Here is a 26,774-nt window from a genome sequence, read left to right on the forward strand (position 1 = left end):
TGAACCAAATTGGTAAGGGTGCTGAGGAAGAGGATTTCTTGGAATGTATGTGGGATGGTTTCTTGAACCAACATGTCGAGGAACCAACTAGAGAGCAGGCCATTCTAGATTGGGTATTGAGCAATGAGGAAGGGTTAATTAGCAATCTTGTTGTGAGAAGCCCCTTGGGTAAGAGTGACCATAATATGGGGGAATTCTTCATTAGGATGGAAAGTGACATAGTTAATTCAGAAACAAAGGTTCTGAACTTAAAGAAGGGTAACTTTGAAGGTATGATACGTGAATTAGCTAAGATAGACTGGCAAATGATACTTAAAGGGTTGATGGTGGATATGCAATGGCAAACACTTAAAGATCGCATGGATGAACTACAACAATTGTTCATCCCAGTTTGGCAAAAGAATAAACCAGGGAAGGTAGTGCACCTGTGGCTGACAAGGGAAATTAGGGATAGTATCAATTCCAAAGAAGAAACATACAAATTAGCCAGAAAAAGCGGCTCACCTGAGGACTGGGAGAAATTCAGAGTCCAGCAGAGGAGGACAAAGAGCTTAATTAGGAAAGGGAAAAGAGATTATGAGAGAAAACTGGCAGGGAACATAAAAACTGACTGTAAAAGCTTTTAAAGATGTGTATGTGAAAAGAAAAAGATTGGTTAAGACAAATGTAGGTCCCTTACAGACAGAAACAGGTGAATTGATTATGGGGAACAAGGACATGGCAGACCAATTGAATAACTACTTTGGTTCTGTCTTCACTAAGGAGGACATAAATAATCTTATGGAAATAGTAGGGGACCGAGGGTCTAGTGAGATGGAGGAACTGAGGGAAATACATGTTAGTAGGGAAGTGGTAAATTGAAGGGATTAAAGGCAGATAAATCCCCAGGGACAGATGGTCTGCATCCCAGAGTAGCCCAAGAAACAGTGGATGCATTAGTGATAATTTTTCAAAACTCTTTAGATTCTGGATGAGTTCCTGAGGATTGGAGGGTGGCTAATGTAACCCCGCTTTTTAAAAAAGGAGGGAAGAGAGAAACCGGGGAATTATAGACCGGTTAGGCTAACATCGGTGGTGGGGAAAATGCTAGAGTCAGTTATCAAAGACGTGATAACAGCACATTTGGAAAGCGGTGAAATCATCGGACAAAGTCAGCATGGATTTGTGAAAGGAAAATCATGTCTGACGAATCTCATAGAATTTTTTGAAGATGTAACTAGTAGATTGAATAGGGGAGAACCAGTGGATGTAGTATATTTGGATTTTCAAAAGGCTATTGACAAGGTCCCACACAGGAGATTAGTGTGCAAACTTAAAGCACACGGTATTGGGGGTATGGTATTGATGTGGATAGAGAATTGGTTAGCAGACAAGAAGCAAAGAGTGGGAATAAACGGGACCTTTTCAGAATGGCAGGCAGTGACTAGTGGGGTACTGCAAGGCTCAGTGCTGGGATCCCAGTTGTTTACAATATATATTAATGACTTAGACGAGGGAATTAAATGCAGTATCTCCAAGTCTGCGGATGACACGAAGCTGGGCAGCAGTGTTAGCTTTGAGGAGGATGCTAAGAGGATGCAGGGTGACTTGGATAGGTTGGGTGAGTGGGCAAATTCATGGCAGATGCAATTTAATGTGGATAAGTGTGAGGTTATCCACTTTGGTGGCAAAAACAGGAAAACAGATTATTATCTGAATGGTGGCCGATTAGGAAAAGGGGAGGTGCAACGAGACCTGGGTGTCATTATACACCAGGCATTGAAAGTGGGCATGCAGGTACAGCAGGCGGTGAAAAAGGCGAATGGTATGCTGGCATTCATAGCAAGAGGATTCGAGTACAGGAGCAGGGAGGTACTACTGCAGTTGTACAAGGCCTTGGTGAGACCACACCTGCAGTATTGTGTGCAGTTTTGGTCCCCTAATCTGAGGAAAGACATTCTTGCCATAGAGGGAGTACAAAGAAGGTTCACCAGATTGATTCTTGGGACGGCAGGACTTTCATATGATGAAAGACTGGATCGGCTAGGCTTGTACTCGTTGGAATTTAGAAGATTGAGGGGGGATCTGATTGAAACGTATAAAATCCTAAAGGGATTGGACAGGCTAGATGCAGGAAGATTGTTCCCGATGTTGGGGAAGTCCAGAACGAGGGGTCACAGTTTGAGGATAAAGGGGAAGCTTTTTAGGACCGAGATTAGAAAAAACTTCTTCACACAGAGAGTGGTGAATCTGTGGAATTCTCTGCCACAGGAAACAATTCAGGCCAGTTCATTGGCTATATTTAAGAGGGAGTTAGATAAGGCCCTTGTGGCTGAAGGGATCGGGGGTATGGAGAGAAGGCAGGTACAGGGTTCTGAGTTGGATGATCAGCCATGATCATACTGAATGGCGGTGCAGGCTCGAAGGGCCAAATGGCCTACTCCTGCACCTATTTTCTACGTTTCTATGTTTCTCACCGTATCCTTTGTTACCCTGACCAATCAAGAAACTATAAACTTCCTCCTTAAATATACCCAAGGACTTGGCCTCCATCGCAGTCTGTAGCAGAGCATTCCATAGATTCACTACTCTCCGGCTAAAGAAGATCCTCCTTATGTCTGTTATAGAAGGTCACCTCTCAATTTTGAGGTTGTGCCCTCTAGTTCTGGACACAGCCACCATAGGAAGCATCCTCTCCACATCCACCTCATAGTCATAGTCATACTTTATTGATCCCGGGGGAAATTGGTTTTCATTACAGTTGCACCATAAATAATAGTAATAGAACCATAAATAGTTAAATAGTTGTATGTAAATTATGCCAGTAAATTATGAAATAAGTTCAGGACCAGCCTATTGGCTCAGGATGTCTGACCCTCCAAGGGAGGAGTTGTAAAGCTTGATGGCCACAGGCAGGAATGACTTCCTATGATGCTCTGTGCTGCATCTCGGTGGAATGAGTTTCTGGCTGAATGTACTCCTGTGCCCAGATGGCATGCAACTTAGACAGCATCCTCTTTCAGACACCACCATCAGAGAGTCCAGTTCCATCCCCACAACATCACTGGCCTTACGGATGAGTTTGTTGATTCTGTTGGTGTCTGTTACCCTCAGCCTGCTGCCCCAGCACACAACAGCAAACATGATTGCACTGGCCACCACAGACTCGTAGAACATCCTCAGCAGCGTCCGACAGATGTTGAAGGACCTCAGTCTCCTCAGGAAATAGAGACGACCATGAGCCTTCTTGTAGACGGCCTCAGTGTTCTTTGACCAGTCCAGTTTATTGTCAATTCGTATCCCCAGGTATTTGTAATCCTCCACCATGTCCACACTGACCCCCTGGATGGAAACAGGGGTCCTTTCAAGTCTAGTCCTTTCAACATTTGGTAGGTTTCAATGAGAACCCCCCCACCCCCGGCATTCTTCTAAGTTCCAGTGAGTACAGGCCCTTAACTTCCCTTGTCAGCCACAGTGGCCTACCCCTGCCATTTGAGAACTACTTCCTCTGTGTGACATGTCTATCCTGCATCTTGTGAACTGTTCCCAGAAACTTCAGTCATCTCTGCTCTGCCATCATCCCTGCCAGTATCCTCCTCCAATCCACCTGGGCAAGCTCCTCTCTCATGCCCCTGTAATTCCCTTTATTCCATTATGATACTGATACATGTGACTTATGTTTCTCCCTCTCAAATTTCAGTATGAATTCTATCATATTATGATCACCTCCTCCTAAGTGTTCCTTTACATTAAACTCCCTAATAAGATCTGGGTTATTACACAACACCCAATCTAAGCTAGCCTTTCCCCGAGTAGGCTCAAGCACAAGCTGCTCTAAAAAGCCATCTCGCAGACATTCAACCAATTCCCTCTCTTGCGATCCGATACCAACCGGATTTTCCCAATCCCCTTGCATGTTGAAGTCCCCCATTGCAATTGTGTCATTACCCTTATTACATGCCTTTTCCAGCTCCCTTTGCAATCTCAGCCCCACATCTTCGCTACTATTTGGAGGCCTATATATGATTCCCTAAATGTTTTTTTTACCTTTTCAGTTTCTTTAACTCCACCCACAAAGATTCAACATTTTCTGACCCCATGTCACCTCTTTCTAAAGAAGTAATTCTATTGCTTAACAACAGAAGCATACAACCACCTATGCCTTCCTACCTGTCCTTTCTATACAAAGTATATCCTTTAATGTTAAGCCCCCAACTAGGCCCTTCTTTCAGCCATGACTCAGTGATGCCCACAACATCATACCGATCAATTTCTAATTTTGCCATGAGTTTGTCCACCTTATTCCGAATGCTACATGCACTTAAAAACAGCATCTTCAGTCCTGCATTCTTTGCCCCTTTAAATTTTGCCACTGTGGTATAATTTAACTCTTTGCTTTGTCTGCATTTGTACCCAATTATTGGCTTGTCCTTCCTTACATTTATGTTACACCCATCATCTACTTGTAAACCTGCTGGCTCATCCTCAGCTCTATCATCCTGGTTTTCACCCCCTCCATATTAATTTAATCCACTCCCAACAGCTCTAGTAAACCTGCCTGCAAGAATATTGGTCCCCCTCGGATTCAAGTGCAACCCATCCCTTTTGTACAGGTCCCACCTGCCCCAGAGGGGAGGGAACGTTGACTCAGACCATGAGAAGTCTGCGTCAGCCATTTTCATGCCTTACAAGGAGCAGATTGGAAGTCTGTGCGGGGCGCCACTCCTCGCACAGACTAGAGCAATGTGTGATTAAGTGCCTTGCTCAAGGACCCAAACATGCTGCTACTGCTGAGGCTCAAACTAGCAACCTTAAGGTAACTAGACGAACGCCTTAACCACTGCCCCAGAAGAGATCCTAATTATTGAAAAATCTGAATCCCTGCCCCCTGCCCCCACTCCAATTCTTCAGCCATGAATTTATCTGCCACCTCATTCTATTCCTATCCTCACTGTCGCGTGGCATAGGCAGCAATCCAGAGATTACTACAGTTGAGATCCTGCCTCTCAGCTTTCTTCCTAACTCCCTGTATACTTTTTTCAGGACCACCTCCTTTTTTCTACCAATGTCGTTGGTACCAATATGTACCATGACATCTGGCTGCACTCCTTCCCTTTTCAGGTTATTGTGGACGCATTCAGAAACATTGCGGACCCTGGCACCTGGGAGGCAAACTACCGTCCATGTTTCCTTTTTGCATCTACAGAATCACCTATTTGTGCCCTGACTATCGAGTTCCCTATCACTGCTGCCATCCTCTTCAGTTCCCTACCCTTCCGAGCTACAGGGCCAGACTCCGTGCCAGAAGAATAGTCACTGTTGCTTCCCCCATGTAGGTTATTCCCACTCCGCCCCCCAACAGCACTCAAAATGGAGTACTTACTGTTGAGAGGGACAACCACAGGGGTGTTCTCCACTACCTGATTTCCTCCCTTCCCTCTCCTGACAGTCACCCATTTATGTGTCTCCTGTAGCCTTGGGGTGACTACCTCCCTGTAGCTCCTGTCGATCACTGCTTCACTTTCCCTAACAAGCTGAAGGCATCGAGCTGAAACTCCAGTTCCCTAACACTGTCTCTAAGGAGCTGCATCTCAATGCACCTGGTGCAGATGTGGCCATCGGGGAGGCTGGGTGTCTCCTGGAAATCCCACATCTGGGACCCAGAACAGAGCACTGGCTCGGTAGACATATCCCTCAAGATCTAAATAAGAAATAAGGAATGAACTTAGCTACTTACTTTGCTGAGCCAAGCCTTACTACGCTGACTCAGACTTCTCTGACGATGACTGCTCCACTAGACAGTACCTCTTTTTAATAGAGACTGGGTTTTTAAAGCTCTTCATCGGATCTGCGTGGAAACGCTTCTGTTGCGTCTGCACAGTACTCCCATCAACAAGCTAACGAGTTAAATTTGTTCTAACTGGATTTTATATTTTGGATTTAACTGAAATAATTAGCTGAAGAATCACTGGTTTCAGATACAGACCAATAACACTGGACGAAAAAGATTTTACTTCCTGAATACTTTTGGGTATATCTTATGGATTTTGGGCTGCTGATCATGCAAATCACCACAAAAATTCTCTATCATGCACCATTTTTTTTGAAGACTACCTGATGCCAAGTTTGAAGAAGGCATTTTTGTTGGCTCACAAACCAAGCAGGTCATCAACAGGCAAATCAAAAAACTTCTAGTGGGACTGGAGAAAATCACATGGAAGGCATTCAAGAATGTTGCTGAAAATTTTCTGGACAACTGCAGAGCACCAAACTAGATGCAACTGGTTGACAACATGCTGCAAGCATACAAAACCATGAAGTGCAACATATCACTAAAGATTTCTGCATTCCCATTTAGACTTCTTCCCTGCAAATCTTGGCGCTATCAGTGATGAGCTCAGAAAAAGGTTTCACCAGGACATTGCAGTCGTGAAGAAACGCTTTCAGGCCAACTGAAATCCATCAGTGCTGGCTGATTATTATTGGACACAAGTAAGAAGCCTGAAACACTGAGACAAACGAAAATCATCAACAAAACACTTTTAGCTTAGTTGAAATATTGCAAAGTGTCAGCATATTTATGCAATTAAATGCATTATATGCAATAAAAATTAATTTCTTGTTTCTCCCAATTGTTACGTGATGCAAGTAGTCCGAAATTCTATTTGTGTTCAACCTGAAGTGGTCTATCAGAAACACAAAAAAGTTCTGATAAGCAGCAGTTTCGAAAAAAATTTGTTGTCCAGTGTAAGTGGGAATGAGCATTCATTCACACCATATATGTTCCAGACATAGACCCATGTGCAACAAGCATGATTCCCCCACCACCAACATCTCAGGGATTACCCTTAGCCTGAGGCTTAACCAGACTGGATACATCAATATCGTTGCAGATCTGCAGCTGGGTATCCTGTAAGAGGTGACTTGCCTACTGGTGGTCCATAGCTTCTCCACCATCCACATGAGTAGAGTGATAGGGATACTTTTCACTTGCCTGCATAAGTGAACAGCATTTAAGTTGTTCAATCATCTTCAGACTTAGTATGAATATTGAAATCGTTATCCACCATCCTATCACTGGCATACTGGTTGCACTGTGCGCTGTCTTCAAAATCTATTGTTTTCCTGCCATCAACAAGGCAACAGTATTTCCCAGACGTGTGTCCACCAAGAACAACAAAAGCCAACTACTTACCTTCTACTTACTAATCACCTACTGATCATCCAGATTTGGAAAGATATAGAACCATAGAAACTACAGCACAGAAACAGGCCTTTTGGCCCTTCTTGGCTGTGCCGAACCATTTTCTGCCTAATCCCACTGACCTGCACATGGACCATATCCCTCCATACACCTCCCATCCATGTACCTGTCCAATTTATTCTTAAATGTTAATAAAGAACCCGCATTTACCACCTCATCTGGCAGCTCATTCCATACTCCCACCACTCGTGTGAAGAAGCCTCCCCTAATGTTCCCTTTAAACTTTTCCCCCCTCACCCTTAACCCATGTCCTCTGGTTTTTTTCTCCCCTTGCCTCAGTGGAAAAAGCCTGCTTGCATTCACTCTATCAATACCCATCATAATTTTATATACCTCTATCAAATCTCCCCTCATTCTTCTACGCTCCAGGGAATAAAGTCCTAACCTATTCAACCTTTCTCTGTAACTGAGTTTCTCAAGTCCCGGCAACATCCTTGTAGACCTTGCCTGCACTCTTTCAACCTTATTTATATCCTTCCTGTAATTTGGTGACCAAAACTGAACACAATACTCCAGATTCGGCCTCACCAATGCCTTATACAACCTCATCATAACATTCCAGCTCTTATACTCAATACTTTGATTAATAAAGGCCAATGTACCAATACTTTGATTAATAAAGGCCAGTCACTTTCCCACATCAGTACTGGGTCTGCTTCTTGGAACTCCATCTCCAGCAGCCCAGTGAGAGTACCTTCAAAGAAGGACATCCAACTTCCCAAGGGCACTCTAACCTCATTGGGAGTAGATAGCTCTGTCACTGGTGCAAGTTCAGAGAAGCACAGCAAAGTGCTCCAGGACCCTTATCAGGGCACTGCTTTCATACTTTGGTGTGGTTAACGATTGGTTCAAATTCCCTGCCATGAAGATAGCTAATTCACGAATTCCAGTGTGATAGAAGGCAGGGGAAACATTGAGAGCAGAAGTGTGCAACACAGTCTGAACGGCTGAATGGCCTTTCTGGGACTTGCATGGTGTTGGTAGTTTAAACTGGATTACATCAGAAGAGTTGACCAGGTCCTGGGGGAGAATTCAGGACATCGGGACATAGGTTGCTGCAGACACAGTTGGCGGCAGTGCAGAGAGAAACTGAGATGACTCAAAGTGTAAAATATTGAACGGCTGAGGTTGAGTGGACACGGAGAGGATGTTTCCAGTCCTGAAATGCAAGGATGAAGCCTCACAATAGAAAAGTGTCCATTTCAAACTGAGATGAGGAGGAATTTCTTTAGCTAGAAGGTGGTGAATCTGTGGAATTCATAGCTACAGATAGCTGAGGAGGCTAAGCCTTTGGGTATATTTAAAGAGGAGGTTCATCAGTTCTTGATTAGTAGGGCATCAAAGGTTATGGGAAGAAGACAGGAGAATACAGTTGAGAGGGAAAACAAGCTATTGAATGCAGAGCAGATGTGATGGAGTGAAGGGCCTAATTCTGTTCCTGTGTCCTATGGTCTTGTGGTATTTGAGGCAGACCAGTCTGTACGGTCTTTGCCAGCATCTCCAATGTCCCCAAAAAGTTATTTTGCAAATAAATTTTCTGCAGTTTGTTTTGAAACATTGCATTTCCCAATATAGTCTCAGTGACCAAGGTCATGCCACTAATGTGCTGTGTAATTTTCCCCTTCCTGTGTTACCTGCATTGGATCAGTTCATCTCTGTGTTGCAAACAGCCTGTTTGTTGTGGAATCTGTACCGTGCTGACAAGGGATGTGGTTGTTTTAAATTCAGTTCAGATCGTCTATGAACTAACATATGTTGCAGTCCTGTGAGAACAGTGGATGAGGTACTTGCTGAGGGCCAAGGAGCTGTTCAGTGAAACAGTGAATTGTACTATCAGTGTAAACAAGGTTCTAGGAAAGACTTGTCATGTTACTGCCATCTGTTGGCTGCAGCTGGGATTTCTCTATTGGGGCAAAAATTATTCATAGTTTCCGCAGCAGAGGCTCAATTGGTTCGTAATTCCCTCTTCCCTGAGATTGCTGTTCAGAGCCTGTTCCTTCAGAAGGCCTGAAGCGTGAGTACGAGTGCTTGGCATTTCCACGTGTGCTTGAACTATACAATTACAACAGCTCAGCCGTTGGAAACAGCAATTTTTGAACAGGTGAAATATTTTGTTTGACATCATAATGATTATTTTGCAGTTCACCCATTTCTGTGCGAGGCCGGTATTCCACCTTACCATAAGACCATAAGATATAGGAGCAGAATTAGGCCATTTGGCCCATCAAGTCTGCTCTGCCATTTCATCGTAGCTGATCCATTTTCCTCTCAGCCCCAATCTCCTGCCTTCTCCCCGTATCCCTTCGCGTCCTGACTAATCAAGAGTCTGTCAACCTCTGCCTTAAATATACACAATGACTTGGCTACCACAGCCACCTCTGGGAATGAATTCCACAGATTCACCACTCTCTGGCATGTCCTTCTATTTTGAGGCTGTCCTCTAGTCCTAGACTCCCCCACCAGAGGAAACATCCTCTCCACATCCACTCTATCAATGCATTTCACTCTTCAATAGATTTTAATGAGACCCCCCACCTTTCAATCTTCTGAATTCCAGTGAGTGCAGGCAGAGCCATCAAACGCTCTTCTTATGATATACCTTTCAATTCTGGAATCGATTTCATGAACTCCTTCGAACCCTTGTTCTATTAGGTTCCATTTTCAGTTCCCCTTCCCTTCCAGAGACTTGAGTACAGCTTCTAGAGAGACACTGGCATCTGCACTAATAGTGTGGTAGTCTTAGGGGTGCCCCTTTTGGATATGATGTTAAATTAAAGGCCTGTATATTCTCCAAAGTGCTGCTAGTATTATAATGAATTCAGGGGGTCCTGATCAATGTTTAGCCTGAATCACCTTTACTTGAAACCATCTTTTGGATTATTGTCACTTTGCAGAGAATTGGCTACATGGTTTCCCAAAGCACAATTGTGGCTCACTTCAAAAGTAATTAATTGTTTGTGAAACTCTTTGGGACTTGGTACAATTTTTATTTCTTTAGAAACTTTGAGATGGTGCATGCAGTGATCACAATGTTATTTAATGTAGTTGAAGAAACATTAGCTGTAGAAGTGCTGGGAAAGATGAGGACTATTCTGTAGGGAGCTGGCAGACACTCGGGCCAAATGTGTTATAACCATTCTATAACTATGATTTTTCTGGGAATGCAGAGCTGCCTCATTAACTTGCACAGAGTGAGGCCCTATGGAGTTGAGCTAAATTACTATTTAGATTTTTTTTGTAATTCAAATTTTTATTATTATTTATTCTTATTTTACAAAGCAGCACGGCATATTATAGAGCAGATACAGTACACCATCCCATGACAGGAAAACAAATAAAACTTAGAAACAGAAAGAAGTTCTAATTTAAGTTTAAATTAACATACAACCAAAATCGATCCCATGTGTCTTGCACTTTTCCCTCATTGTTAATTCTTCCCAACATGTGTTCATATGATGAAATCTTAATCATTTCCTCAGTCCATTCTTTCACAGTCGGAAATCTGGGTTTTTTCAAGTTTTGCAATATAATTCTTGCAGCTGTGATGAGACCCACCTTTAAAATAGTAAATTTGTCATTGTTTACATTAGGTATCATTGTCCTGTCACCCAGGAGACAAAACCGTGGGCACAAGGGCAGTGTGGAACCCGATCAATTCCCCAACAAATCAAGAACTTTACACCAAAATGGACGAACCATGGAACACTCCCAAATCATGTGAAAATATGTGCCCACCTCATTTTTACATTCCCAGCATAAATTATTATCAACAATCCCCATTTTGTAGAGTCTAACTGGTGATCAATAATATCTGTGCACTATCTTATACTGAATAAATTTCCATCTCGCTTCCCTAATATGTCTACCCACATTTGATAAAATATTTAACTACTCATTATCTTCAATATCGCTTCCAAGATCCTTCTGCCATACTACTTTGAGATTGTTACACGGTTCACCCACAGAGTGCTTGAACATTTTATAAAACACTGATGCTTTATGAACTTCCAGTGGTAATGTAAAGTGTTCAGTTAAAGGGTTACTTTGTGGGTCACCATTCTTGAATATGCTACTAATGCAATGTCATATTTGTAAATACTCCCAAAAATTCCCTTTATCTACAAAGTTATATTTCCTCTGCAAATCCACATATGACATAAAAATCCCATTCTCATAGAGATCACCTACTGTATTTACACCTTTAATCTTCCATTCTTTCCAGTACACCATTCTTTTCCCAATGCATATCTCAGCGTTATTCCAGAGCGAGAGTATAACTGGTTTAAATGTGACATTCTACAAGCTTTGTAAATTATGCTCCACACACTCCTTGAGTGAAATAGTATAGGATTTAGATGAATCTTGTTTTCCACATTTTGTGATATATTTAGATGTTTTATAGCATAATTTGAATGATATGTGTAGACCAGGGTGAATGCCTTTGCTCCTCTTCGAATGGTGCCACACTCTCTCGTAATATGGCTCTGTGACCTTGGTTTAACAACACGGTGGTAACTCTGACAGTAATGCACTCTTTCCATTCTGTACAGTGCAGTGCTCATGTTCAGAATGGCTTTGAATTCACAGCTCTCAGGCTACAAGCTTTTCGATGGAACCAAAGTTGACTCTTGTGTGTTCTTGCTGTCATTCACAAAAAAAAGCTTTTTCTTTTTATATTTAAGTTAATAATATGGCAATAATCATCAAAATGATAGAAGATGAAATCAATTTTAACCTATAAAAATTGCACTTGATCCATAAAGCTCTGAGAGAAGAGATAGTCTTCCTCCCAAGGGTAGCAATATCAAATATTAGAGGACATGCATTTACATTGCGAGGGGAAATGATAAAGGAGATGTCTGGAGCAAGCTTCTTCTTTTACACACAGTGGGTTGGCAGTGAGACTGGTTGAAGCAGATCCGATAGTGGTGTTTAAGAGGCTGTTAAGATAAGCAGATGAATGCACAAGGAACGAAGGGATTCAGATCGGACAGGCAGTGTGTCACCGAGCATAGTTACGGCCCTTTGGCCCAGGCAGTCCCATCACAGTGCCTGTCCAGCTAGTCCCAATATACTACATTCAGTTCTTATCTCTCTAAACCATCTATCCAAGTGCTTCTTAATGATTCTATTGCACCTGTATCAGCTGCTTTCTCTGGCAGCTCATTGTATACACTCACCACTCTGTGTGAAAATGTTGCACCCCAGCTCGCTTTTAAAATTTTCCCTCATCATTCCTAAACATAACAACACACACAAATTGCTGGAGGAATCAGCAGGCTACGCAGCATCTGTGGAAAAGAGTGAACAGTCAACGTTTTGGGCCAAGACCCTTCATCAGGACTGAAGTTGCTTTGGATTTCCAGCATCTGCAGGTTTTCTCATGTTTATGATGTGCTCCCTAGTTTGGACTCCCCTAATCTGGGCAAAACCTGTTTCCATCCACGCTATCTATGCCTCATAATATTACACCTTTCTATAAGGTGGCCCCTCATTCTCCTGTGTTACAAAGAGTAAGGACCTAGCCTAGCTTACCTCTCCCTGTAACTCAGGCCCCTCAGTCCTGCCAACTTCCTCATAAATCTTTTCTGCACTCTTTCCAGTTAGCCACATCTTTCCTATAACATGGAGACGGTACTTCAAGTGCAGCCTCACCGACGACTTGTACAACTGCAACATGATATCCCAACGCCTGTACTTAATGCTCTGACTGACAGCCAGCATGCTAAACACCTTGTTCAACACCCAGTCTACTTTTGATTCTCCTTTCAACGAACTAATAGAGTGTTCCATTACGCTCCCTAGGGCCCTACCATTCATAGTATAAATTCCATGCTATGCATCGCCTCACTTTAATCTGTTTTGAAATCCATTTGCCACTCTCCCCCAACTGATCGAAACCCCCTTCAGATTCAGATTTTTTATCACATGCACATGTGACCATACAGTGGAAATGGTTGTTTGCATTAACCACCAACACACAATACGATAAAGAGTGTGCTGTGGGCACCCTGCAAGTGATTTCACACATTCCTGTGCCAACATCGTTTACCCACAATGCTTGGCACAACACAGCAAGCAAAAAGACAGGAGCAGCAAAACAAGACCCTTTCCTCCCTCCCACTTACCCACAGTCCTCCAACCCCAAAAATAGGCCTCTGAGCCTTCAGTATCTAGGCTTCGGCTACTAGGCTTCACTTCCGGACTTCTGATCAACTTTGGGCTTTGAACCTTTGGTATTGACCCTTGGATGAGGTGTTGATGTGGACCCCGAACTCCAGGCCTCAAACTCTGGGCTTACTGACTCACTCGCCCTCGAGCCTCTTGCTTGTGTGGGTATCTGATACTGGAACCCACTGACCTGGGACAGCGCAATGTCCGTTGTCCTTCATCACATGTCCACATTGCTTCTTCACTACCAATAACATCTCCTAACTTTATGTTGTCTGCAACCTTGCTCATCAATTCTTATGCATTAACATCCAACTCTTTCATGTAAACACCGAATAACAAGGGTCCCTGTGCTGATATTCGTGGCACACCACTAGTCAACACTCTCTGCTCTGAGAAACAACCTTCAACCACCATGTTCTGCTTCCCACCTCGGAGCAAATGTTGAATCCATCTAACTAGCTTTCCATAGATTCCACCCTGCAAAAACTCATTTCAGAGAGGTAGCACCATCAATTTGCGGGAGACTCCTGGAACTTCCGGGAGAGGTGGGATGTCTGCCTAACCTTCCAGACCTTTGTCAAGGGCTTTGCTAAAGTCCAAATATGCAAAGTCCACCATTGTACCCTCATCTATCTTTCTGGTTTCCTCTTCAAAGAAACTCGTAAAGGTTCATTAAGCACGGCTTCTTACATACAATGCCATTCTGACTCCTTTTCCGACTCTGACTATCCAAATGCTTATAGACCCTGCTCCTCAGAATTCGTTCCAGTATCTTCCCCACTGGCTGATCAGCCTGACTTGTTCCCTGATTTGTCCTTGCTATCCTTTTTAAACAACAGTATGACATTAGCCACCTTCCAGCATTCAGGAACTTCACCAGTCGCAAATGATGAAGCAAATAGCTCTTCAAGGGTCTCCACAATTTCTTTTCCAAGGTCCGAGGATGCACGTGGTCAGATGCTGGGGATTTATTCACCTCAATGCGCTAAAAAGCAGCAAATATCTCTGCCCTGGTAATATGAATGTTCGCCAGAGCATCTCCACTTTTTCCCTTGTCTCCTGAGCAATTATAAATTTTTACTCTTTAAACACCAAGGAGAAATAGTTTTTAAAAGTTAAAAAGCATTGTGGACCGAAGGGCCTATTCTCATGCCATACAGTTCTGTGTAGGTTGTTTTATTGCAGTTCATTTATTTTTTTTTAGTTAGAATAGGTCCTTACAGCTCTTTGAGCTCATCTTCCTAGCCTAATCATGGGACGATTACAACGACCAGTTAGCCTACTAACCTGTACATCTTGCGCTGTGGGAAGAAACCGGAGCAGCTGGAGACAACCCATGTGTTCTCCGGGAAGGACGTATAGACCAGGGGTCCCCAACTTTTTTTGCGCTGCGGACCGGTTTAAGATTGACAATATTCTTGTGGACCGGCCGACCCGGGGGCGGGTAGGGTTGCCAACGGACAAGAGTAGTGTTTGCCCCGAGAAAGACTACAATGACCATGAAGCCTTGCGCGGGCACCATTGCGCATGCGTGTACCTGCTGATATTATTCTCTGCAAACCGTTTTTACCGATTCTGTTCAGGGGTGGGGGTGGGGGGGTGTTAATCACGATCGGAATATTGGTAACACATAGCGCTTATTTTCCTCGCATGAGTATAGTGATAAGTCAATCATCAGGGGAGGACGGGGAGCTTGAAGTATGTGTTGAAAGAACTTCCAGTAGAAGTGGTAGAGGCAGGTTCGATATTATCATTTAAAGAAAAATTGGATAGGTATATGGACAGGAAAGGAATGGAGGGTTATGGGCTGAGTGCAGGTCGGTGGGACTAGGTGAGAGTAGCTTTCGGCACGGACTAGAAGGGCCGAGATCGCCTATTTCCGTGCTGTAATTGTTATATGGTTATATAAGTCACTTATAATAGCATCATAACATTTTAAGTAACGTTTGGATATTAAACATACGGCGCATATTTTCCTCGTATGAACATATAAAATCATTGAAACGCACCAATATCGCTGAATCAGTGGGAGCCCTGGGCTGAATACTTGTTTCCCTGCAACAAGACAGTGCCATCGAGGGGTGATGGGAGACAGCGATACTCGAAGGGAGTTCCTTATGTCCAGTCTATTCCGCAATTTAGTTTTCGTTACATTCATCGCAGAGACACATTGGAAATGGAAGCAATGTTTTCAGTGCTTCCGTAGCTATCTCAGCATATTCAGCCTTGACTTTGATCCGGAATGCCGGCAGAGATGTTATGTCAAACACTTTTCAGCCCGTCGTCATTTACAAGCTCGAGGAGTTGATCTCCTTCCCGTGCTGACATGGATGACGCGCGGGTATTGACCTCGTGTGTGTAAAGGCTCAGCAGTGGGCGTGACAGGGAATGAGGAAAGGTGCAGCTGACTCATATCGCCAAATCTTATCGTTTCGCTGCAGCCCGGTAGCGCATGCTTTGCGGCCCGGTACCGGTCCGTGGCCCGGCGGTTGGGGACCGCTGGTATAGACCCCTTACATATGCAACCCGTGCATTCCCCGGGAAGGACGTATAGACCCCTTACATATGGCGTTGGAATTGGATTCCAAACTCTGACGCCCGAGCTGTAATATTCAACAGTAACAGGATTTTCTATTTGTAATTTACTTTCCAGCAGATGTAATTTTTTTTGCTAAACTGTCGATGTTGTCGGGGTGTTTTGGTGCAGGTACGGCGCCTGTGTGAGGAGTTGGAAGACTGTTCCCAAGAGCGTGATGAAGCACTTCTGAAGAGCCAGCAGCTGAGGCAGAACGTCAGCGACCTGGAGCGAGACCTTGAAAGTAAAATGCATTGTGTCGATGATCGAGCACGGCAGGTCAAGCAAATAGAGGTGAGTAGAGCTTCTGAGCAACTTTATCTTAACATTTAGCTCTGACTTCCTGATATAGGACAAGCTGAAAATGTCACAGGACTGCACCTGACTGTGTAGCTAATTTTAAACTGAACCACACAATCAAAAGTTTAATTGACCTTCCTAAGAACTGGTGTGCCTTAAATGGGTGACTATATGTTTTTTGGTTTGTTTGCTTTTTGACTTCTTTCCCTGCTCTTTGATGACTTAGGAGGCCATTCAATCTATTGGGTTCATACAATCCCATGTATTATCAGAAGTTGAAAAATGGAAGCATGTTTAAGTATTGACATTAAAATCCGGAAATGCTGTTTATACTTTATACTTTATATTTGCTTATGACCAAATATTAAATAGTTCTAACCATTTAAAAATAATAAAGGACATGTTAGTTTCATTACATTCATATTTATATTTTAGAAAGTTGCTATATAGAATTACTTCTATTAATTCTTGCATCTTTTTGCATATTTTTTGAGAAGTACCTTCACTCTAAAGTATTTGTTCATTAATCAATACATCGGCTCTAAAGATTGAATGGCTTTGAACACCAGAACCAATATTGAAACCTAATGCTAAGCCTGTCGATAGTAGGTGAAGCTGATTTGTGGGAGTGGTGGTTGCTGTTTCCACTTCAACCTGATTCATGTTTGCAGGATAAACTGGTGGATTTGGAGATGGAGCTGGAAGAGGAGAGAAACAATTCGGATCTTCTGACAGATCGCATCAATAGAGACAGAGAGCAGGTAACTAAGGCTGCTGAAGTAGCTAGATAATGGATTGGACAAGGTGCAGTTGAAATTGCTGTTTAATCAATGGTATAGGAATTTGCCTCATGATACTGTGAATATCCTGCCGGTCAATCTAGTAAAAAGAAATCTAGAGGATAGCAAATCAAAACAAAAACAAGCTGGCAAAGTAACTGATAAAATTTCAGGTATTAATATTGAATTCCAGTCGTAGATTGATGCCCCCTGCTTCCGTGAAACCTGTTCACAACTTGCCATTATTGCATTTGGGATAATGTGTAGTCATGATGCTTTAAAAAAAAAAATTGGTTGTGTAGATTAATGTATTCTACACAAGGCCATGTTAATGGGTGAAGTTCAGTAACTATTTCTGGAAAGATGCAGATTTGCAGCAGGCAGCTTCACTCATAAACAATGCAGTAAATGCCAACACTCTCCTTGTCTGATATGTTTGTTTATGGTCTTTATAATCTCAATACCAAGATTGTTAAATGTCATTTCCTGCACAAAACTGTAAAGGCGAATAAAAATAATTGTTACTCTGGATCTGATGCAGTACAAACGAAAAGCACAATTATGTTAATTTAAAAAAAGCACTAGGCTCATTTCTCCTCTAATAAAAATGTGGGGAAAAAATCCAAATGTGTCTAACAAAATATTCCATTTGTGCCAGGGCTTGCTCTGCCATTCTGTTTGGGTCCTCTTTGACCCATTCTTACCCTCAGAACCTGTTGTGACCCTGCGTCCCCAATACTGGAATACTGGAAGTAGAGTTGTTATTCTGTAATTTGTCCCTCTCTGTTCTCAATGTGTTCATTGTAAGCAGTACCTTTATGTAAGGCCACATGAATGAGGGGCACAATACAGGTTGCATTATCTTCAAGCTTTACTTTTATTGGCGGCTTAGTAAAATGGGTTTAACAGCAAAGTGGAATTCCTCCATTTTTGGTTCAAAAGCCTTTAAAATGACTTGTTAGATCACCTCACTTTCACATTGACTGAGCTAACTTGGCTGTAGTTTTAAATCCTTTGGTAATACTAGATTATAGATGTGCTTAAATAATGATGGTGCAACCAGTATGAATGGTGAAGGCTATAGTTGTCATTAATAGTGTATCAGTTTCAGTTTGGGCCGGCTACCAGTGATGTAACAGAGCTGAGAGAGGAATATTTAGTCCCCCCACCCCTTTATCTTTCCCCTTACTGGTTTTTCACCTGGAACCTACCAGCCTTCTCCTTCCCACCCTCCCCCCATCTTCTTTACAGGGCCTCTGCCCCTTCCCTCTTCAGTCTTGACGAAGGGTTCCGGTCGGAAACGTTGACTGATCATTTCCACGGATGCTGCCCGACCTGCTGAGTTCCTCCAGCGTGTTGTGAGTGTTGCTTTGACCCCAGCATCTGCAGATTATTTTATGAATATTTAGCTCTGCCACTGATTACTAGCAATCTCCATTTTCACCAAAGTACTGTTGTGTGTAGAGTTTCTACGCAGAAGTACTGACTATATCTGCCCTTCCAATCCATCCCTAGACTGAATCACTGCTTAGCCCACAACATTAAAGGTTTATTGTTCCTGCATAATATTGTTTTGAAATGTTATATGTCAAAGGGAAAACTGTTTCTTCACTCATATAGAATGATCAAGCAAGTTTGGATTTCTAATATGTCCAAATAGTGCAGCTAGCAGCCAGCATCTCTCCAGCTGATTCCATGCCTTGTTTAAGAGCTGTTTATTTCCATTGATTAGTTGCCAACTCAGAGAATAAACTATTCATGAGTTACAGAATTTTACATTGTCATTCTGTCAGTTAATCTTCTGGCATGCAATCAAAGGAGTCCTTTTAACCTCCACCTCCAATGGGTTTTAAATCAGGAGATTACGGAAAGAGCTTTCATTCCTCCTGACTTTGCATGTTGAGAGATTTGAACTTCTTGTTCCACAAAAATATTTAAAATTGGACTGTACTTAATTTCCATTAGTTTGTAAATTGAATATAATTTTACATCGTGGCTTGTATGGAGATTCTTCTTTGCATTGCTGACTTCGTGTTTTTCTGAAATGTGTCCATTCTGTTCAAAATAACTACTTGGCCCATTTTTGAGAGTTGTAATCTAAATGCAATTTTAATGTTGAAAGTGGATAGTTTAACACAATTTCATTACGACAGTGCTCATTGCTTCTTACAATGAGTGGATGTATACTTGTAAAATATCTTGGGGTAAGTAGTTTGAAAATAGAAGTTGTGTCTTCAGTGGAGAGCAGAATCTGGGTTTGAAGGGGACAGGGCTGATAATTTACATTGATATGCTAATTTGGTAACGAAAAGGTGGCTGAAGTTTGATATTCCACTTGTGCCTGCTTGCTGCTTAGAAATTAGGTAACTAGAATAGAATTTACCAGGGCAGTTTTGGTATAGTAAGTACAAAGTTTATGCTGGTGATGATGTGCCACACAAGCCTTATCTTACGTGGTCAGTGTTTAACTTACGTTCCTTCCTCTTCTGTGCTACTTGCAATAAATGCAGCAGTGCATGTACAAGCAGATTTTGCATTCTGCCTTCAAATGAGTTGCTAAGCAGAGGGTCTGATGGAAGTGTAAGTTAACCCATCGCACTATTCAACAAGTATTATTGTGCTTTTTCACCATTACTAGAAACTGGTTAGGAGTGGTCATTATGTTTTTATTGTTTTTGGGATCTTCCTTTGCACAATAATAACAGATATTAAATGAAAGTAATTGGCTAAAAACATTGTTTTTTTAACTTTTTAAAAAAAATGGTACTCTAAGTTGATTTCTGTAAAAAATAATCAACTAGGAGGTTTATATATTTTATAGTAACTCCACAGAATAAATCAGTTTGACAGTTTAATCTGTTATGGTAGAGTCCTGAGTGTCTGGCATTGACCTTCACTCGTGTGATGAGAGTTGGACGCATTACCCATCAGAATCTCAGGCACCTAACTCCCAGTTACATTGGGAAAACAACTCTGAGGCAGGCCGGAGACTTGTGCCCAACATCTTGGCTGGAGATTGGAAAAAAGTGAGCTGGAATCAGAGCTCATCTCAAATGATGTATAAGGCTTCGAATGCTTCCGAGGTCTCTGTAGATAATAGCATGCTTCACGTGGTTAATCACTGCTGTCAGACACACAGCAGGTAAATCGTAGAGCAGGATTCCACGGAGTCCAGGATTTCTGGTGCTAATCACAGCAAACTGTTGGAGTTTGCTATTGTTACTCGGGAATGGGCAGGGATTTTGGGAGTCTTGTGACTTGGCGCATACCCTAATGTTGCCATCAGAGATGTAGTACATCTTCACAAGCATCCATCTCCCATGACATTAATGGAACTTAATTGAACTGATTTGAATTTCAGGGACTGATAAAGTAAGCCTTTTGAATGTACCCTGAAAATGCTTTCTGAAATCTCACTAGACCTTCATGGAGGACTTTCCTTAAGGTCAGCAACAAGTGCCACTGACTGGAAGTATTATGGTGAGTTGCTAGTGTTATTGAGGACCATTAATGTAAAAATAGTTGGGTGGAGTTGCATTTCTGTAGGAAGTAGCCAATTGGCCTGACTTGGCACTACACTGGGAGCCGTTGATTTGATGGCGACCTGATCCATAGTGAAGGTGGAGAGAAAAAACATTTCTAGCCTTCATACACTTCATGCTCCGGCTGTATGAGCCCTAAAATTATTATTGTTGATTCTACACCTCGATCAGCAACAGAACCTTCCTGCTGGTTATGGTGAAATCAGTAGTTGCATGTGCATTGAGTCTTTATTCCTTCCAGAATGTGAGCTCCTGGACATTGACTCGGTCCATTTCAGCACTGAAACCTCTCAATTGAAGGAAGTGATGTGAAATGAGCACGTATATTTACTTAAAAGTCTTTTAATTTTAGCTAATAGATTGATTCCTGATTAAACTAAGGGCTGACTCTCAATAAATTATTTATCTGTGTCTGGCAGAAGGAAGATTTTCCAGCCTTTGTGGTTAATATTAATATCATTATTTTACTCAATACCATATTTAGAATACAGATAATTATAATGGCTGCCATATTTTACACTTAATGAATTCTTCTTTATTGTTCAAAAGAAAAGAATGTATTTTGCCTTGGGCTTTTTCCAGAGCCTTCATATGGGAATAATCACTTCCAGCTTTTGAGTACCGCAGTGTAGTTATCTCGGATGCATGTGGGTGCTAGATGAGGCAAGGTTCTATTGTGCTAACGTTGCATTCCACTAAGCACTAAATGGCTCTTTTAAATTTTACCCAGCAAGGGTCCAGTAGCTGAAGAGTTGGCAAGATCTGGATTTCCTCCAGAAGCACTTGGGTTTATTGATAAGATGACTAGAGTTGAGGATACATAGGGTAGTTTTGAGAGCTACAGAGTTGTGATCCAGAACCCCAGCTCACAGTTGTAAAGCTCTGTGCAGGGAAAGGTCGTGTGAGATCACCTAGGTTTGCCCATTACAATCAGCAGGATTTTATTGGTGAGATTGAGTTTTAATGGATACTACATGGCTTGGCCTAATCTCAAATAATACCAAGGCAGCCTACAGAGAAGTCGTCTGGTATCAAGAAAACAACTCAATGTCGCAAAAACAAAGGAGCTGGTTGTGGACTACCGGCAGAATAGAGACAGGCTAACCTCCATTGACATCAATGGATCTGGAGTTGAGAGGGTGAACAGCTTTACTTTCCTTGGCATACACATCACTGAGGATCTCACATGGTCTGTACATACGGCTGTATGGTGAAAAAGGTACAACAGCACCTCTTTCACCTCAGACAGTTGAAGAAATTTGGTATGGGCCCCCAATTCCTAAGAACTTTGTACAGGGGCACAATTGAGAGCATCCTGACTGGCTGCATCACTGCCTGGTATGGGAACTGTACTTCCCTCAATCGCAGGACTCTGCAGAGAGTGATGCAGACAGCCCAGCGCATCTGTAGATGTGAACTTCCCACTATTCAGGATGTTTACAAAGACAGGTATGTAAAAAGGGCCTGAAGGATCACTGGGGACCCCAGTCACCCCAACCACAAACTATTCCAGCTGCTACCATCCAGGAAACGGTACTGCAGCACAAAAGCCAGGACCAACAGACTCCGGGACAGCTTCTTCCACCAGGTCATCAGACTGATGAACTCACGCTGATACAATTGTATTTCTATACTATATTGACTGCCCTGTTGTACATACTATTTATTACAAATTACTATAAATTGCACATGGCACTTTTAGATGGAGATGTAACATAAAGATTTTTGCTCCTCATGTATGTGAAGGATGTAAGTAATAAAGTCAATTCAATTCTACACTGGAGGGATATTACTGGGATTGCAGAGTCTGTAAAGTACAACCCTGCACAAAATGTCATGCTCCATACTGTGTTGGAACTCTCTCACTATCCACTGGATTTAATTCTTAGAGCTCCTGCCCTGCCCACACACTGGGAGTACTCTCTGTACTATCTGTGCCAGTTCATGAAAATAGCTCCCAACCACTTCCCCAAGGCTGGCTGATAATACTGGGTCCGATAACAACTCCCACATCCTATCAGAGAAAGGGAAAAAGTGGATTAGTCCTAAATGGTTGAGTGCTAAATCCACAGACCATTGTTCTGTCACCAGTCCAGAACAAATCAGAATAGAGTTGATTGTCACCAGCACAAGTACACACCATATGTACAGGTGCAGTGAAACGCTTACTTGCAGCAGTATCACAGGCCCGTAGTGTCCTGGAAAAAATATATTCATATTTCTTTCACTTGGGCCAGTTTTAAGTGCCCCAGTGCTTATGAATTACCAGGAAGTGTGTTCACTGTTGGATTGCAGGCAGAAACAGGAATCAAGTTGCACATAAGGTCACATAAATACTAAAAATTTTCACTCAAAGTATTAAGTGATGATCTGGAATGCATGACAGATGTTTTCTGGTTTCCTGACTACAAGCTATTCTGTTAAATGAGGTTTATTTTCTTTTAAAGTTTGTCCAAAGGATGTTTTCAGCCAAATGTGTCTTGGCTTTAAATCTGGCGAAGCAAGATTTCACTTTGCAAAATGCCTTTGGTGAGGATGAATACTGGGGAGTGTGTTTACTCAATGTCATTTACAACCCTTTTATCTTTTTGCTAAAAAAAATGGTGCTATTTGTATTTTAAGTTGCTGATTCTGAGGAATTCTTTCTTCTTCTGCCATGCCACAGACTTTCCACCACAACTCCTGCCACTCCATTTGGAATTGGGAGTTCCCTGTAGTGTTGCTGCCATTGCTCTTCCTGCCGTACCTACAATCCCAACAGCTTGTCACTGTGTTCATGGTTACCCCCTTTCCAATTTCAAGAACTTGGGGAAAATCTGTTTTTCTCCTCCCTTCTTCTCTCCCCCCCCCAACACAGCATTTTGGTACCACCCTGGTGTTATGCAATGTGAGGAAAATCCTCCACTGCACTCTTGTGTTCTTGTTGTTATGAGAGGCAGGAGTGTTACTATGGCAATGGTGACATGAAGGCAAGATAAGCATGCCCTGCAGTTCCCATTACTCCTGCCCTCTGCCAGGTCCCTGCTGGTGAGGTCAGAGCCAATTCAATGTAGAAATGGAGCCCCATTCGCCTGGTAAGGAATAAACCAGACAAAGCTAATAATGTTCAAGCTTGTTCTGTTGTGATGACTCGAGTCCCTGCAGCATTTATTGGTGCTGATTATATGGAGAGTCAGAGCAGAATAAATAAGCCCAGAGGAGAGCTAATCACTTTATGTAAGAAAGGAAGTAAATGCTGGCATTCGAATCTTAACAGTTGACCTGACCTTCAGAATGTGGAATGCATTCTGCTCTTGCAACATGAAGTAGTTCCAATCCAGGCTGCTTAATGCTTTAATCTCTTCTTTGTTTTCTTTATATTTGGAACCTAATAATTGCATTCATTTGCAATGTAGTTTTTATCAAATGCCTTAATTTTAGTTAAGAGTGGCCTCTGGGCATAATGCTTGGACTGCTGATTTTTTAATTACTGATGTTTCAGTTGACTCTGATATTGCATTCTGTGATTACTGCTAAAAATGACCCTGGTGATACGACTGATACTTTGACTATTTAAAATTTGACCTAGAACAATAAACGACTTGTGATGAAAGTTATTTAAAGTTGTCATTCAGCTGTATTTGTTGAGAAATGTCCCCAGGACTGGACAGTTGCAAACTGATTTTTGATGAAGCACAGGGGATGCAGGAGTTCTGATGAAGGATTTGGCTTCAAAACATTGAGTTCATTTCCCTCCACAGATGCTGCCAGCCATTATGTTGGAAGATCATAGTGAAACTTTGCACTTGTTTCTTGTGGTTCTAAGATTTGACCAGCAGCTTCTTGGTGCCAGTCACCCTTGCACCTCTGGATGTTGGAGGACACCATTACATACACATCTCTGCTTTTGGGATATTGTTGAGGGGCTTGGATAATGATGTCCTGGATTGCCTCTTATTCGTTTGGAAAGGATGGTGCGGAGAGCTGGGTGTCAAAAGGGTGACAGAGTGAAGGTACAACGTGGGGTGAGGAACCTGCCTGCAGTACTGGGGTGGTACGATTTGGATGAAGGTACCTCGCCCGAAGCACCACCCTTCCCAAGATTTACTCTTCCTTCTTATCTTCCCTCCTCACACCACCTTAGGCTGGTTTCTCACCCCAGTTTCCCTCCCCCTCCACTACCAAACTCTGGGCCCTAGTGCCTCCCATTCAGACAAGAAAACAAACCTGCTGAACCCAGCCATGGATGATACATTTTCGACTCTGGAAATATCCAACCCATCAATCAGTTCCAGCTACTGGCCTGGGTGACTGGGTGGGGGTGAAATATACAGCAGACAGCATTGCTGTATTTTCCTCTGTCCTTTAAAGGGGCAAAACAATGTGCAAAACTCCACCATTGTGAATGGAGCCAGGAAGATTCAACCCCTGCACCTATTTCAATACTGCTCCGATAAATCCTTATTATACAATGACAAATATTAGCCATGTCAAGGCACATTCAGATCATACTCCAGCTACTAACTTGGGGGTTTAAACTGGTTGTCAGGACTGTTTGGATATAGACCTGTTTTAAGTAATGGAGGAAGTATCTCGGCCTTTTCTAATGTGAAGGGCCAACATCACAGGAATGAGCTACTCTTGAAACGTCTCTTTTTAACGTCAGCTGTGGAAAAACAGTCCAAGAAACATGAGCAGATTTGGGCATTCGGCCCATCAAATCTGCTTCACCATTCCATCACGACTGATTTATTTTTCCTGTCAACTCCTATTCTCTTCCTTTTCCCCATAACCCTTGACACCCTTACTAACCAAAATCCTATCAGCCTCTGCTTTAAATAAACTCGGTGACTTGCCAAGTTTCACCAAGGCTGCCCTCTGGCCCCTTGGTTTAGGCAACATTTTTACTCCTTTGTTTCTCAGCCCTAACACTGGGTCTGTTTTAACCATTTCACTGTTGTGCAGTGGCCTTTAATGAATACAGTCGTTGCACTTGTATCCTCTGCTTACCACTACTGGAGAGTAACTTTTGGAAACTGTAACATGAGGGTCAAAATCTTTGGCCCAATACTTTACTGGCAGTTAAAATTATGCTGCTGCTAGGTGGAGTTAATATTCTCCCCTGTGCAAGTTTAAGTGACCTTTCCACGGTCAGAAGTGTTTGAGCATTTTAATTTCAGATCAAATAAAATTATTTTACTATTTTTCTGATGCAAACCAAGCTGGCTTTTAAAATGAGCCAGTGTGAAGCTTCACAAAACTCTAATGCTCACTGCCTAGCACTCGTGGCTTCCATGGCTACTCATTGTACATTGCAGGACTAAACTTGCTTGCAATGGTTCTGCTTCAGTTGACATTTGAGTTGTACTGTAGCAGTTGGTTTGCTTTGCACAGTTACTGGTAAAACAGAAAATAGCTAGCAAGTTAGATAGCATCGGTGGGAGCAAAGCAATGTTTAAGCTGCAGGGAAAGTGGCAAGTTGATGGAGGTGGAGAGAGCAAGAGGGATGACTTGTACAGGGTAAAAGGAGGGTGTGTTGGAATGACTAAAGTGGATATGGGTGTAACGGATTGGGTTGGACTCCGGTTAACAATTGGAAATTGGGGTTAAAGTTCAGTCTGGTTCACCTTCCTGGGCATGTTTTTGTGGGGAAACCACAATTCCATTAGACCCGAGCCATTGTTCAGGCTACCAAAGGTTCTGATTACCTGACGTACATTTCTTGATCTGTTGGAGAAAATAGTTCATTCCAGGCATTGAGCAAGAGAAATATGGCTGCCAAATAATAGAGAGCTGTTCCACTAAATATTACAAAATAATGGATGATCTGAAACAGAATAAAAAGGAGTTTGCCATGTGTGATGTCAAAGCAAGGAAACGGATCGTCAAGTCATAGATTTTCTTCAACTAACCAATTTTAAATAAATTTGGGAGTAAAGAGTTGTTTTAAATACAGTTACATCATGTAAACTTGAAGATCTGTTAGAATAAAGAAAACTCACAAATGAGTGTGTTGTCCAACTGCTCCAGATGTTTTCGAGCAGCCTCACAATTATAGTTCCCGAAGCCTTTTAGCATTTACCCTGAGCAAGTTGAGGCTGTTGAAAGTTGAAGTAAACATGTACAGTCCTTCGTATCTTTGTTAGAGTTTTAATACAATTTGATATGATTCAGTTATCTTT

At 42.4% G+C, this 26,774-nt stretch overlaps 1 protein-coding gene across 7 annotated transcripts in view; it reads left to right on the forward strand.

Annotated features, from left to right (window-relative positions):
• cgnl1 (cingulin-like 1) overlaps positions 1-26,774 on the forward strand; it is a 218,847-nt gene that overhangs the window by 141,471 nt on the left and 50,602 nt on the right. For all 7 annotated transcript variants that reach the window (XM_063065732.1, XM_063065731.1, XM_063065735.1 and 4 more), the window contains exons 13-14: positions 16,125-16,286; positions 16,964-17,053. In XM_063065732.1, coding sequence (XP_062921802.1) covers positions 16,125-16,286; positions 16,964-17,053 — 252 coding nt within the window. The remainder of the gene's footprint in view (positions 1-16,124; positions 16,287-16,963; positions 17,054-26,774) is intronic.

The sequence above is a fragment of the Mobula hypostoma genome, chromosome 13, assembly GCF_963921235.1.
Source record: "Mobula hypostoma chromosome 13, sMobHyp1.1, whole genome shotgun sequence".
Taxonomy (NCBI): domain Eukaryota; kingdom Metazoa; phylum Chordata; class Chondrichthyes; order Myliobatiformes; family Myliobatidae; genus Mobula; species Mobula hypostoma.